General features: G+C 36.0%; 1 protein-coding gene across 4 annotated transcripts in view; it reads left to right on the forward strand.

The window, feature by feature from the left end:
* RABL3 (RAB, member of RAS oncogene family like 3) overlaps window positions 1-16,111 on the forward strand; it is a 39,372-nt gene that overhangs the window by 7,738 nt on the left and 15,523 nt on the right. For 2 of the 4 annotated variants that reach the window (XR_012431669.1, XM_005548043.5), the window contains exons 3-4: window positions 10,163-10,292; window positions 13,499-13,613. Coding sequence is in view for 2 of the 4 variants with exons in the window: in XM_005548043.5 (XP_005548100.1) it covers window positions 10,163-10,292; window positions 13,499-13,613 (245 nt within the window). In the remaining 2 variants the exon portion in view is untranslated. The remainder of the gene's footprint in view (window positions 1-10,162; window positions 10,293-13,498; window positions 13,614-16,111) is intronic. The other 2 variants (XR_012431670.1, XM_045385487.3) reach the window with 1 other exon arrangement.

Here is a 16,111-nt window from a genome sequence, read left to right on the forward strand (position 1 = left end):
AGCATTTCTATAAGTTTGAAGTAGGAGCTGACCTATTTTGTGTCATTTTGGCCAACCATATTCCTAAATTCAGTGGCAACTTTATTTAGGTTTGGGAGACCCAATAGCAAGTTCTGAACAAATTTTCCCTTTGGATTTTTCTAGCTCCCATTCTGTGAAAGAGCATGATATATTGAAAAGAAACTTAGATTTAAACCCTCACTTCCTGAGTCAATTGCCCTTCACTTCTGAAAGAGTGACCTTAGACTAATCAGTTTACCTCTTTGAGGCATAGTTACATCATCTGGAAAACAGAGGTCAATAATATGTGCTTTATTGAGTCTACAGGTTTGTAGGAAGGATCAGAGAAGCTTAGTAAGAGGGAAGTTATGGTCTAGTGCTTTACAATGTTAAGTTGTAATTGAACTTTAGTCCAATTTTCTGCCCCTTCCCTGCCTTCTGCCCTACTCCTTTTTCCTATCCCCACCCAGCATGCATTCTATTCATGTTGTTCACCTCTTGTCTTGGTTTTCTTTCCCGCTTGTCTTACTGAATTAGCTAAAACTCCAGTACCATGTTGAATAGAAGTGGCACCAACAAGCATCTTTGTTTCATTCCCATCTCATGGGAAATTTTCAGTATAACACTATTTAGTAAAGTATTTGCTAGAGGGTTTTTTATAGGTATATTTGATTAAAGAAATGTCCTTCTATTCCTCTTACAATGAGAGTTTGTATCATGAATGGGTGTCGAATTTACCAGTCACCTCTTCATGATAATCATGATTTTCCTGATTTATTCCATTACTGTGGTAAATTATGTTGATTAATTTTTTTGAATGTTAAACCAACCTTGCAGTCCTGTAAAAACTCTAAATATGCTTCTTAATTTCCAAACATTTGACAATGTTTATTATCTTTTAATGATTGATTTCAGTTACCTTTCATTGTGCTTAGAGAATATACGCTGTATGCTTTCATCCTTTGAAGTTTGTTGAGATTTGCTCCATGTCCAATTTTATGGTCAATTTTGATAAAAATTTCATATTCTCTTGAAAACAAAGTATATTATGTAATCGTTGGGTGCAGTGTTCTAAATATGTGGTAATCATTTTTTAAATCTTCTCCATCTCTATTGGGTGGGGGTTTTTTTGGTCTGTTTTTTCCATCAATTGCTAAGGAATGAGTAATATAATCTCCAACTATAAGTGTGAATTAGTCTGTTCCTCATTTTATTTCTGTCCATTTTTCATTTATATACTTTGAGATTATATTACTAGATGAGTACTAATTTATGATTGTTTGAACTTCCTAAAGGGTTTAACATTTTATTATTTTAATATGCGCCTCCCTATATCTGGTAATACATTGTACCTTGAAGACTATTTTGTCTGATATTAAAATAGTTAAAGCCAACTTATTTTTAGTTAGTGCTTGTGTGGTTTACCTTATTTACATATTTCAACTTTCGTACTTTCTGTGTCCTAACATTTATGGGATATCTCTTATAAGTAAGATACACTAAATTTTGTTTTGATGACCAGTCTGACAGTCTTAGTATTTTTATTTGGTTCTTGAGCCTTGCCCCCAGATATTCTGACTCAGAGCTATGATTGGTGCCCAAGCATCTGCATTTTAAGAAGCATCTTGATGATTCTGTTGTAGGTGAATAATGCCTTGAGAAATACTGGGTAAGGTGTGGAATCAGATCGCCAAGTGGATATAGAAGTGTTTAATGACAGGACTTATAGAACAGAGGGACAAGACTAAGAATGAGATGCTAATAGGAAGCTAGTACATATTAACGATAAGACAAGGAGGGAAGGGAGTATAGCTGATGGTCCAGAGCATCTAAAGAAGACAGATTTTTAATATAAGAGTAGAGGAATAACACACTAGAAGTAGCTTTGGAGAGTAAGCAAGGCATTTCCTATTTTCTGAACTCCAAGGTAATTAGAATTTTGAAAAGTGAACAGCATCTATCTGAGAGGACATAAGAAGTTGTGTTTTCAAGGCAGAAGCAGAGATTTGTTAATAGAATGAGACTGAGGGTAGGATATAATGGAATTTTGTAACCGTGGAGTAAGATTCCAGGAGAAAAGTGGAAATATTTGGAGAAGAAAACAATTAGGAGTTTAATGATGGGTAGAGGAAGCAAAAGCAGTCTGGGAATAAGAATATGAGAGACCAATTAAGGACCCAATATATATAGTAACAGAGGATAACTGGGATATAAATATCTTGAGTATAGCTGGTGGCAAAGTTTCCAAAAGAAACTTTATCTCAGCAGTCCCCTGTATGTGAGAGTGGAGACTTGATTTTGTCTGCAAGGAATGCTTTTGTGCAAAGTCCCAGAGAGCAGGCCAACATGAGATTACTAGTTAGTTCTCAAGACGCTGACCAAGTTTTAGAAGTAATTCCCTTTAGAAACTTCTGCTTTGGGGCCGGGTGCGGTGGGTCACACCTGTAATCCCAGCACCTTGGGAGGCCAAAAGTCATTGGATCACATGAGGTCAGGAGTTCGAGACCAGCCTGGTCAACATGGTGAACTCTCATCTCTACTAAAGATACAAAAATTAGCTGGGCGTGCTGGCACACACCTGTAATCCTAGCTACTCAGGAGGCTGAGGCAGAAGAATCACTTGAATCTAGGAGGCGGAGGTCGCAGTGAGCCGAGATCAGGCCACTGCACTTCAGCCTGGGCAACAGAGCAAGACTCTGTCTCAAAAACAAAACAAAAAGTCAAATGTCATATAATTATGTGACTGGGTTTACTGGAATGAGTGTGGCACTAATTGATTCCTTTAAAGACAGTCTTACCTGAATTGTATTATTGTGGAAGAATGGGACACAGCTGAAAATGACTTGCTTTACTGTTCATTGTATCTTAAGCCAGTTGACTTCTGTCTTTTTTTTTTTTTTTTGAGATGGAGTTTTGTTCTTGTTGCCCAGGCTGGAGTGCAGTGGTGCGATCTCGGCTTACTACAACCTCCACCTCCCAGGTTCAAGCGATTCTCCTGCCTCAGCCTCCCAAGTAACTGGGATTACAGGCATGTGCCACCACGCCTGGCTACCTTTTTTTGTATTTTGAGTAGAGACAGTGTTTTACAATGTTAGCCAGGCTGGTCTCAAACTCCTGACCCCAGGTGATGCACCCGCCTCGGCCTCCCAACATGCTGGGATTACAGGAGTGAGCCACCATGCCTGGCCACGTCTTCCATTTTTTAGAATAATGCATTGCTTGAGTGACAACATAAGTAAGAGGCATTTTTAAATGATAACCTTAAGGAAAGTTGTCATAGACATGTAAATCACTTTGTTGTTATAATAAAGTGAACAGTTCTTTTCTATAGAAAGAATAACTGAAGCTTATAAAGCCTTTACCTAAATAACTTGGGAGAACACTGTTACCTGTAGCAGCTTTTATATTGCAGTTATAGTGTTTGTTTTAGTGAAACCTGTGAGAAGGGATCTCCAGAATTAGTGTAGATTCATGAATACACACTTCTCAAAACTCTTAGAAACAGTTGCCTCTTTTACTTCAAATCTATTAAGAGCCAACTGAAAATAGAGATGATAGCGGTGATGATGTAATTGTTTAATCTTAAGTACCAGGTGAAGCTAATGAGTTTAATGTATGTGCTCAGTAATTATGAAAATTTTGGATTTAGTATTTAGTACAGAGGTGTTCACAACTGAACTGAAGAGAAAAGAAGGAAAAGTTTTATTTTGTAGTATTCTTCATTCATTCCTGTCTTTAACTTCGCTGCCCCAAGTCTAATGGAAGTAATATAAATGCATGGCTACTCTTCATTATGAAAACAAGACTTAACAAATTTAATCTTTTCACAAATTATAAATAAGCAAATTGATTTGTCATTTCTAGTTCACTTTAATGGTAATTTAACTCTCTAGTTTACACATTTCATACAATTGATATTTATTGAATTCCTCTTTGGACAGCATATCAATATACAGGCACTGGGGAGAAGTTAAAGGAATAGTCTCTGTCTTCACTAAGCATATGAGGTGGGACACTTTTTATTGCTTACTTTGGCTAGGCATCCATTTTCATACTAATTCATTTAATTCTCACAACCCTCTGAGGCAGAAACTATTAGTGCCCCTATTCGTTTGACATAGAAGCAGTTGAAGCGCAGAGGTGCTACGTGACTTGTCCTGGATCATATAGTTAGTAAGTTATGGAATTGAGATTCAAACCCAGGCAATCTGCTTCAAGAACCTGTGTTTCTGATCACCACTCTGTACTGCCTCTTGTTCCAGAACAGTATTAAGAAAAAAAAAAAATTCTCATACTGTTCAATATAGTAGCCAGTAGCCTCATGTGGCAATTTAAATTGACTAAAATTAAAAATTTAGCTCCTCAGTTAAACAAGCCACATTTCAATTGCTAAGTAGTCACATGTTGCTAATGGTTACTGTATTGGACATTTCATCCACTCTTTCTTTTTTTTATTATTTATTTATTTTTTTATTTTTTTGAAACAGGGTCTCATTTTGTTGCCCAGGCTAGGGTGCAGTGGCACCATCTCGGTTCACTGCAACTTCTGCCTCCCAGGCTCAAGAGATTCTTGTGCCTCAGCCTCCCGAGTAGCTGAGATTATAGGCACGTGCCACCATGCCCAGCTAATTTTTGTATTTTTAGTAGAGGCAGGGTTTCACCGTGTTGACCAGGCTGGTCTCAAACTCTTGGCCTCAAGTGATCTGCCTGCCTCAGCCTCCCAATGTGCTGGGATTATAGGCATGAGCCACCACACCCAGCCTGTATTGGACATTTCTATGGCTGTAGAAAATTCCATGGGGACAGCACTGATATAGAAAATAAGTGTTATAATAGTTCAAGAAAGTAAGTGTAAAATTATCCTAGACACTAATGATTGAATGGGTGGCTTGAGTAAGTGGCTAGATGAACTGTCCCCAAGAAGAGGGCCATATTATAGGTGAAAAAGAAGGAAACAATAGTAAGTTCAGTTCCAAACATGGTGAAAGGAGGTATCTGTGAGATAGCCAACTGGAACTGTCCTGGAAATGAAATGCTAAAGCTCAAAAGACGATTCTGAGTTGGAGTCATATTTATAGAAATAATCCTGAACCGCTAGAACTGATTCAATTTCTAAAAGAGAAAATTTAGAAAAAGGTGGGGAGAATCTTGGGATATATTTAGAGAGTTGATGGGAAAAGAGGGGTCAGAGAAAGACTAATCAAAGAAATAAGAGGATAGCCAAAATGAACTACAAGAGCAAAGAGAGAGGAGAACTTCATAGAGGGATTGATTTTTAGTTTGAAACAGTAGCAATATGAGGACTGAGAGAGGAAAATAAAACTGGATATGGTGATGATAAAGTCTCTGCTGACCTATGAAAGTGCAATGGAATATTTGTGGCAGAAACCAAATGATATGACTGGCAGAGAGGAAACAGAGACAGGTTTAAATCAATTTTTCACAAAGTTTAGACATTAAATAAAGGAGCAAATGATTACAGAATGGAAGGGAAAGTGAAGGGCTTTTTAAAAAATAGAAAACATTAAGCTTGACTGAAGGCAAAAGAGCAGTAACCAGCAGGGAAGAGACAGCAGCAGTAACCTTGACACTATTCATTTGTTCATTTGTTCCTTCAGTACATATGTTGCATACTTCCTTGGTATCAGACACTGTGCAAGGAACTGGAAGTATAGCAGTGAATGAGAGAAATTAATTTCTGCTCCTGTGGTATATTCTCCTAGTATGTCTTTTTCACCTTTCTCTCTTTGTTACCAACTCCCTCCTAAGACCTCCTACCTCCCTTCCTCTCTTTAATAATGATTCTGCAGGTACAAATACTGAACCAAACTTATTAGCATCTACAATATCCACTGTTCTTTCTTGATGTGTGTCATTTTCTTTCTAAATGTGTTTCTGCATTTTAAAAGTTACAATGAATGAACTCTTCAAATGAAACAAAACCTTATGTACATAGGTCTTAATATTGTTTTCAAGAAAAAGTCAAAAGCTGAATAAATGAGAAGGTCCAAAGTGGCAGCATCGTTGAGGAGTATTCCTTTTTCCATTTGATGATCAGCTGTACTGTTGCTTCCTGTTAAGAAAATCCTTTATTGTATAGCTGTAAGGTCTGCAGTGACTCTAAGTATCAGATCCTCAATGACCTGCTTTAAATATAAAACACACTGAATAGTTATACAGTACAGGCAATAAATGCCTGTAGAGCCTAGACATAAGGAAAAGAGAGTCTTTGGAGATAACTGTGAGTGAGAAAGTCATTGGAGGATTTTGAGCAAAAGGGCATATGATATAACTTGCATTTTAAAAGGATCACTCTAGCTACTGTATGGAAGACAAACAGGGAGGTTGGGGGATGCCTCTAGTAGGGAGATCAGTTAGAGACCATTACATCAATTCAGGCAAGGAGATACAGACTTTGACCTGGGTGGTAATAGTGGAGATAGGGAGAAATGAACAGATTTTTGCCACATTTTTTTAAAGTCAAAGCAACAGAACTTGTTGACAAATGCAATAATGCAATATGAAAGGAGTCAAAGGAGTTTGGCGTTACCTCCCATCATGTTGGGCTCTCAGTATAGCACCAAAGTACTACTTACTGTGTCGAGAGCAATACTTGTTATAATGTCAGGCTTTCCCTTGGAGATTACTCACACATATGAAAGATGTGATGTCATAACTACAAGCTGTAAGCTACTGATTTAAAGTCATTGGGATTCATTCCACGTGAATTAGGTTAAACTTAGCCAGTATTAATTAAGTTGGAAAGGAAGGAGGACACCTTATCTTCTGATTTCAGAAGGAAACAGGAAAGGATTTGACTAGGAAAGGTAATTTGTGGTAGAGAAGAGTATAGATGAGTGAGTCAGTCTGGCTTGGGAATATGCATAGCCTGAAAGGTGCTGGCTAACAGGTTTGGTACAATGCAAGGCAAAGAGGGTATGCTGCCTAGAAATTTATATTGGATAGTGGCTATTCTCAGAGGAGTTATAGTCTTTTAGAGGAGGCAACATTAAATACTTGAAATAATTTAGAGAAAAAATGGTGTGCTGCAGTGGTTGCCAAACTTAATCATGTATCAGAATCACCTAGGGAACTTAAAAAAAATATACAGACTTTTGAGCCCCATCCCAGAAGCTTCAAGGACAGTCCAGGAATCTGTATTTTTTTAACAAATTTCCTATTGGTTTTGATTTAGTTTGCTCTCGGAACTGTACTGGAGAAACACTGGAATTTGGTAAATAATAAACTGAATATAATAAAAACCTGGAGGATGAGTTATCCAAAATGTATTCATGTATTTAACAAACCTGTCTAAGCATCTAATATATGCTAGATATTATGCTATTTTCTAGGGCTAAAGGATGAATAATACATGGTCCCTGCCCTTACACTCAGAGCCCAGAAGAAGAGATATCAGTAGATAAATAAGACAGTGTGCTTAGTGAAATGATAGAGGTGTGTAGGATGCTATGGAAGCAAATAGGAGGAGTGCAAAACGTGCTCTGGTTGATTTGGGCCCAGAAGGAAGGTAGGATCAGAAAGACTTAACTGAAGTGGCTGAGCTTTTTCATGACAGAAAACTTACTCCTTATAAGACCTCATACTGCTTTTTCTCATTGTTTTGCTTAGAAATCTTGCTAAAACATGTGTTTTTTCTTCTTGGTTTAACTTTTTTATTGCTGACTTGGCATGATCACATATTATAAGTTATTTTTGCCATATAACAAAATAGTGATGCCTTCTATTGTAGTATACAAAATTAATTTCCATTATCCCAAATGGTCCTCAGCTGCTGTGACTGTGCTGTTTTCATTTTTCTGTCATACTGTCTTTGATGTCAGTCTGATAATTGTCTTCTTAATGTTAATGTGGCTGTTTATAGAGTAGCATATTTATTTAAATTTTTCCTTGGCCAAAAGGATTTGGACGAAAAAAATGTGAATAAGTAAAAGTGTAAAGCATTAAGTTGAATGTAGTATGTGAGTTTTAGTGCATTTTATGACATCTGTTTTAACTACTGATTTTGTTTTTTTAATTATGATGTCAAAGCCAGTAGATACTTTAGAAATCACATAATACAACTCTTTCATTTTATAGGCAAAGGAACTGAGGCTCCAAGATACCAAGGATAATCAGTGGCAATCAAGGAGTAGAATCTAGGCCTCCTGATATCAGAATAGTCCCATTCTATAAAAGCAGCAGTTCTTAATGAGGGGGTTACAGCAGAATCATTTGGAGAATTGTTCAAAATATACATGCCTAGTATTTAATCCCAAAGGTCCTGATTCAGTAAGACTGGCATGTATATTTCTTAAAAAAAAAATTAATTCTTGGAAGATGCCAATGTGTACTCAGGAACCAGCATACTTTAATCTGCTTGCCACATATCATAATTTGTTTCTGAATAGTTATACAGTACAGGCAATAAATGCCTGTAGAGCCTAGACATAAGGAAAAGAGAGTCTTTGGAGATAACTGTGAGTGAGAAAGTCATTGGAGGATTTTGAGCAAAAGGGCATATGATATAACTTGCATTTTAAAAGGATCACTCTAGCTACTGTATGGAAGACAAACAGGGAGGTTGGGGGATGCCTCTAGTAGGGAGATCAGTTAGAGACCATTACATCAATTCAGGCAAGGAGATACAGACTTTGACCTGGGTGGTAATAGTGGAGATAGGGAGAAATGAACAGATTTTTGCCACATTTTTTTAAAGTCAAAGCAACAGAACTTGTTGACAAATGCAATAATGCAATATGAAAGGAGTCAAGGATCAGTCTTAAGTTTTTGGCCCAAGTAACTGGAAGAATAAAACTGCCTTTTAGATGAAATTGCCACAAGAACAAGTATTGATAGAAAAGAAAAGAAACTGAAGAACTAAACCTTGAGACACAGTAGCAATTAGAAATCAGAGAGAGAAGAAGAACCCAAATGGAAGCTGAAAAGCACTAGCCAATGAGATAGGAAGAAAACTAGAAGAGTGTGATATCCCAGAAGCCAGGTGAAAAAATATTGCAAGACACAAGAAGTGACTAGGTGGATCAAATGGTGGAGTAAAATGAAAACTGTTAATTGACCATTGGAGTTAGCAATGTGGAGGTCATTGGTGACCTTGACAAGGAGTAGTTCATTGGGGTCATTAGGGCATAAGTTTGATAGAAATGAGTTCAAAAGATAATGTGAAGAAAAGAATTACCACTAAGAATAGACAACTCTTTGGAAGACTTTTGCTGTGAAAAGGAAAAGGAAAGTGGCATGGTAGCTGGAAGAGGACTTGAGGTCAAGAGAAGGATTTTTTTTAGATGAGGAAAATTATGCCATGTTTGTATGCTGAGGATTGAATTGTGTGGTGAGGATTATCCAGCTGAGAAGGAAAATTTAATGATATAAGGGAGAGAGGGGAGAACTGGTAGAATTACATCTTTGAGCAAGAAACTGGGGATGGGATCTCATGCATAGAGAGAGGATTTAGCCTTAGGGACACAGGCAGCCTAAGAAAACAACAAGAAAGAAAGCAGATTATGTGGGCACAGATGGAGGAAGGTGGATAAATACAGGAAGAACAGGTTGTAGAAGTTCTTTTCTAATTGCTTCTGCAGTAGGAAGCAAAGTTAGTTGTGATTGAGGATGGGGAAGAGATACTGGAAGTTTAAAAAGAATAATAAGTATGAAATAGTTATCTGGAAGAGAAAAATGGTAAATTAACTGTGGAATTGATTAAAAGACAGCTCCAAAGGTACACTTAAATTTAGGAAGAATCCATTTATCTTGAATGCGTATTTTTCTGAGCTCCACATTCGGTTGCTGGGTTGTAGACATGGAAGAGGGCAAAAGGTAGATATAACCCAGAGTGGAATTTTGTCAGATGAATGCAATATGAGAGAGGGGCAAAGGAGTGACTGTAATGATGGATCATGGAATTTATGCTTAGTTAAGAGGGTGGTAAGGCTTTGGAAGTGGAACAGAGAGCTGTGAAAGATGTTAAGATCAATTAACCAAAAGGTCCTCTGGAGTAAAAATTATTAAAGTATTAAAGAGAGTAAGCTTAAAAGATAAGAAGTAGCAATCAGAAACTCAGAGTAAGATGCTGAAATGCTTTAAACTGGAATAAGGGTACTTACTAGTTTGTTTAGTGGCTATATTATTTTAATTGATTTGTTAGGTTCATGATTACAAAGAAGGAACCCCAGAAGAGAAGACCTACTACATAGAATTATGGGATGTTGGAGGCTCTGTGGGCAGTGCCAGCAGCGTGAAAAGCACAAGAGCAGTATTCTACAACTCTGTAAATGGTAAAGCATTTTTTAATTTCTATCTTATATTAATGATCTAAGAGTATAGATCATCTGATATGGAATGCCATAGCATGCCAGACTCATCTTAATTTGAGAAAGATGTAATGTACTCACAACCCTTGATTTAAATCTGCATAGTACATTCCAGTTTGTGTTTCTACATTGTAGCCATCTAATTTAATTCAGAACATTGAACCTGTGCTTTGTCTTAAGTGTTTCTATTTATATGATTGTCGTAAACTAAATATTGAGAAATAAAATCATATTTTTGATACTTGACATAAAACATGGAACTTAAAATGTTGTCCTCTGGGGGTGCTATCTCTCCAGTGAGTTGACTAAGTACAGTAGGACCATAGGATTCTCATAGTCTTAAGCCAGATATCACAGAGATAGAGGGATTTTGTTCATTTGCCCCTTAGAAAGAGCCCTAAGGCTCTTTCTTAGCTACTTATGAAGAGCTGCTTAAGGGAGTCTTTATGGGTGCAGAAATTTTATCCAGTTATAAATATTCAAATACCTGGAGCAGACTTCCAGATGGAGGTGTGTAATATAGGACATAATTTCCTTTCATAGAGTACCTACTCTATATCAAGAGACTAAACTGCTTATACCTATGATTTGCCAATACAGTTTCTTTCTTAGTCTTCTTAAAAATTCATTTTTAAAATCTGTCTTTACTGTGAAACATAATTCCAACTTCTGTTTGATTAATATACCAAAGGAGTTGGCATTTCCCCCCTGGTAAATGCATAGCCATTAATAGACCTCATTTATGCTGTGCTTAGATCTCACTCAATATTAGGTAAGCGTTACATTTATTCAGTATGTTCATTCCTTATATTCCTCTTTTGATGTCTTCCCATATCATGAGGTGTTGTAGATTCTACAAAAAGACGTAGAGAAGGTTCTTTTCACTGGATACATATTATAGGATATAGAATGAGACGTGTCAGTTCAGACTCATATCCTATTTAGCTCAGAATTCTATCTGAAAATGTCACAGTCTTAATAAAGAAACAAAGCATTCATAAATGAGACAAAATACAGTTATAAGATGACCTTAATATATGCCATCATCGTGCAGAAAAGTATATATAATGGTATATATTAATAGAATGCATATAAATAAGAAAAACAATAATAAGACTAGTATAGTGTGAGGTGACCTCTTAGAGAAAGAGAGGGAAGTGAAACCTAGTTTAGACTTATACTTGTATCAGTAAAATTACTTGTCAAAGTAAGATATCTATCTGATCTGGCACAGAGAAGTCTGAATATATAACACCTTCAATGTTTGGGTATTTTTGAGACAGAAGTGTCTTTACTTCTCTCCCTTAAGATTAAGATATATTACCATTTGCCATAACCCTGACTCCTTTCATCTCAGCCCCGCCTTGGTTCTTCTAGCACATGTTCTGCAAAGCAAGAACTCTCAGCCCAAATGAAAGAGAAAGAATAGGGGAAAAGGGTACTCAAATGCCCTTAAAAGCTCAAAAGTCTTACCTAAAGATCCTCAATAAAGTTTTCCCTGTCCATCTAATAGCCAACTTAGGCCTTTGTAATCCTTTCACTCCCCCGTCCAAAATTCTCACCTGTAGTTTTGCCATGTTTATAACCTGGGGAAAAGAAAAGGCAGAAAATATATGCCAGTTGTTTGCCCTAAAATGAGATTTTATTCTGCTTACCACTAGTCTTTATGTCTTTACTGTCAGATTACCTGTGTGCAAATTCTGACTTATCATGTGCCCAAGGGCAAGTTACTCAACTTCTCTGAACTTCAGTTTTCTCTTGTGTATAAAGATAATAATAATTCTTGCTTCATAGGACTGTTCTGAAAATTAAATTAGGTAACACATGTAAAGCACAATATTTGGCACATAAGTACTGAATAAATATTAGCTGTGGTCTTTGATGGTAGTTCTTTATTCCTTTTTTTAAATCTATGCCACCGATGCTGATTAAAACCCCTCATTGAGGAAGGAAGAGTGGGTACAGTTGGATATTAGGGCAAGTGTCGGATCTCTATTAGTTTCAGACACCAGAAGAGATGCAGGTTTATCTAAGCTGGCTGGAACAACTCAACTATAGCTTGTACAAGCCCTTTAGTTACACAGATGGCTGTAAAAACTGTAGAAGCCAGCTAATTCTACCTATTCTGCTTTTCTTTTTCAAATGGACACATACCACCTCTTGAAGATGGAGGGATCATTGGTTTCATGTCCTATTCACAATCTGGGTAATATAGAAAAGGGTTGGGAGTTTGAAACCTATAGTGTTTTGACCATAAGATGATATCCTAAATTCTAGTGGGCATCAAAGGTTTTTCTCTTTTGTCTATATCTTGCTGTAATAATTAATTCCTGGATTTACCTTTCTATCTAGGATTTTAATTGATTCTCTTCAGTTGTATTTTATTGTATTTCTGGGCCTCATTACATTTTGTTATTTTTCTCAGTCTATCGAAATCCATGCATGTACTTTCTACTATTCATACTTCTTTACTATTTAATGTCTCCACCCACTCTCTTGTAGTGGCATATTTCTTTTGCTCTCATAACTAAATCTCTTACAGGTAGGAAGCTTACATGACTAAACATTATTCAAAGAACTAGAAAATTAGACATTTGAGTAGATTAGCCTCAGGTGATCTACAGGACACTATTTTGTCAGCTGAAGAATAGCAATTGTATCATATCAGTACTATTTTAGTAGATTTTCATTACTTAGTATTATTTTTAGTGAGTATAAGTAATGAGTATAAATAATATATGTATGTACTGGTATCTATGGCAGTACTATGTACAGTGAAGAAACAACATAGCTTTTTGGATGAATAATTTCATATGTACTTGAAGTAGTTTTGATTCTCTTGATTAATGAAGTGGTTCTACAAGTAGGAACAGGCATGGAGTAGGCACTCAAAAAGTGTTGAATGAAGTAAAGATCTGCTAAAAGTTTAATGGCATTTCGTCAGCCCTTGTAAAATAAAGAGTTATAAAACTGACAGAGAAAAGTTTATGGCTAATTATTTATAAATATTTGTAGAGGAAATTTTAAAATAGTTGTGTCTGAGTTAGTCATACTAGAATGCTAGATTCATTAAGCAACCTAATGCTTCTATTTACTAAGCTTCATTTGGCCAATTGTGAAATGAAGAGGAATTGTTAAGGGACTAACATTTTTTTCTCTGATTATTTTAGGTATTATTTTCGTACACGACTTAACAAATAAGAAGTCCTCCCAAAACTTGCGTCGTTGGTCATTGGAAGCTCTCAACAGGGATTTGGTGCCCACTGGGGTCTTGGTAACAAATGGGTAAGCCCAGAATTATTTCACAATTGGTTTGAAAGGTTGCAGCAATCACAGGAATGTACTCCCCTGCGTAACACTTTGTAAGATGTTTGATTTGCAAAGATTTTTCTTTCAGTGTATAGATTATCTTTTCCTTTTAACAGTATCTTTCACAAAGCAATAGTTCTAATTTTGATGAAGTCTGATTACTCTTTTTTTCTTTTGTGGATTGTGCTTTTGATATCATGTCTAAGAACTCTTTGCCTAATCCTAGATGATGCAGGTTTTCTCTTATGTTTTCCTCTACAGATTGTATGGTTTTACATTTTTATAGTAAACCATTTATATAAAACATTTTAAGTTTTCTAAGTTTACATTTAGATTCATGATCTGTTTTAAGTTAGTTTTGTACAAGATGTGAGGTTTTGGTTGAGGTTAATGTTTGCATATGAATGTCTAATTATTCCAGCACCATTTATTGAAAAGATATCCTTTCTCCATTGAATTGCTGTTGCTCCTTTGCCAAAAATCAGTTGACCATATTAGTATGAGTCTATTTCTGTACTCTAGTTCTGTTCCATTGATCTATGTGTCTCTCCCTTCACCAGTACTACACTGTCTTGATTATAGTCTTAAAATTGAGCAGTATGATTCCTTCTACTTTATTCTTTTTCATAATTGTTTAGCTATTATAGTTTTGTTTTCCACATAAATTTTGAGAATCAGCTTGTCTATATTGACAAAAATTTTGGTTGGACTTTTATTAGAAATGCATTAAACCTATTGATCACATTGGAGAGAATTAATATCTTTATTCTGTTGCATCTTCCAGTTCATGAACACAATGTATCTCTAAATTTATTTAGATCTTCTTTTATTTCTCTTATCAGCATTTTGTAGCTTTCATCATACAAATCCTGTGCATGTTTTATTAGATTTATACCAAATTATTTAATATTTTTGAAGCTATTATAAATTGTTTTTTGTTTTGTTTTGTTTTGAGACTGAGCCTTGCTCTATTGCCCAGGCTGGAGTGCAGTAGCACGATCTCAGTTCACTGCAACCTTTGTCTCCCAGGTTCAAGCAGTTGTGCCTCAGCCTCCCAAGTAGCTGGGATTACAGGCATGTGCCACTACACCTGGCTGATTTTTGTATTTTTGGCAGAGACAGGGTTTCACCATCTTGGCCAGGCTGATCTCGAACTCCTGATCTCAGGTGATCCACCTGAAAGTGCTGGGTTACAGGCATGAGCCACTGTACCTGGCCATAAATGGTATATTTAAACTTCAGTTTCAAATTGTCCATTGCTAGTATAAAAAAGCAGAATTGATTTTGAGTGCTGACCTGTATCCTGTGACCGGAGTTTTTAGTAAAATCCTTAGGATGCTCTACATAGACAAGTTTATTTTTTCTTTTTCAATCTGTGTGCTTGTTGTCTTATTTCTTGCCTTATCACACTGGCAGCAACTTCCAAAAGGGTACTAACTGGGAGTGATAAGAGTGAATATCTATGTGTTATTCACAATCTTAGGGGGAAAGCAGTCATTTCACTATTAAGTATGATGTAAGCTTTAGGTTTTTTGGTTGACACCATTTATCAGGTTGAGAAAATTTCATTATATCCCTAATTTGCTGATAGTTTTATTAATATCATGAACAGATACTGAATTCTGTCAAAAGCCTTTTCTGCATCAATTGGTATGGATGTGTGGCTGCTTCTTTCGGCTGTTAGTATGGTGGATTACATTCACTGATTTTCAATATTGGTGGATTACATTCACTGATTTTCAAATATTGAACCAGCCTTCCGTTCCTTGGTCATGGTATATTACTCATTTTATATGTTGCTGGATTTGATTTGCTAATATTTTCTTCAGGATTTTTATCCATGACAAGCGTTAGTGTGTAGTTTTCTGTTCTCATAATGTCTTTGACTGGTTTTAGTGTGAGGATAATGTTGGCCCCATAGAATGAATTGGAAGTATTCCTTCCTCTTCTATTTTTTAGGAGAAATTGCGTATATTTGGTGTTATTTCTTCTTTGAAGGTTTGGCAGAATTTACCAAGAGACCATCTGGGCCTGGAGGTTTCTTATTTGAAAGGTTTTTAACCACAAAATCAACTTCTTTAGTAATAGGATTGTTCAAGTTATCTATTTCATCTTGGATGAGTTTTGGTAGTTTGTGATTTTCAAGGAATTCATCTATTTCATTAAATTTTTGAATTTATATCAATAGAGTTGTTTATAGTATTTGTTTATAGGCCTTTTGATAGTTTCACGGTTTGTAGTGATATGACCTTTTTCATTCTGATTTTGGTATTTTATGTTTCTCTTTTTCTTGTCAGACTTGTAGAGGTTTATCAATTGTATTGATTTTTTTTTTCCAAAGAAGCAACTTTTGGCTTCATTGATTTTTCTCTATTGTTTTTCCGTATAGAGTTTAATTGATTTCTGCTCTTATTTCTTTCCTACTGCTTGCTTTTGCTTTATTTTGTTCTCTCTTTATAGCTTCTTAGATTACT

The sequence above is a fragment of the Macaca fascicularis genome, chromosome 2 (genome assembly GCF_037993035.2).
Source record: "Macaca fascicularis isolate 582-1 chromosome 2, T2T-MFA8v1.1".
In the NCBI taxonomy this organism is placed as follows: domain Eukaryota; kingdom Metazoa; phylum Chordata; class Mammalia; order Primates; family Cercopithecidae; genus Macaca; species Macaca fascicularis.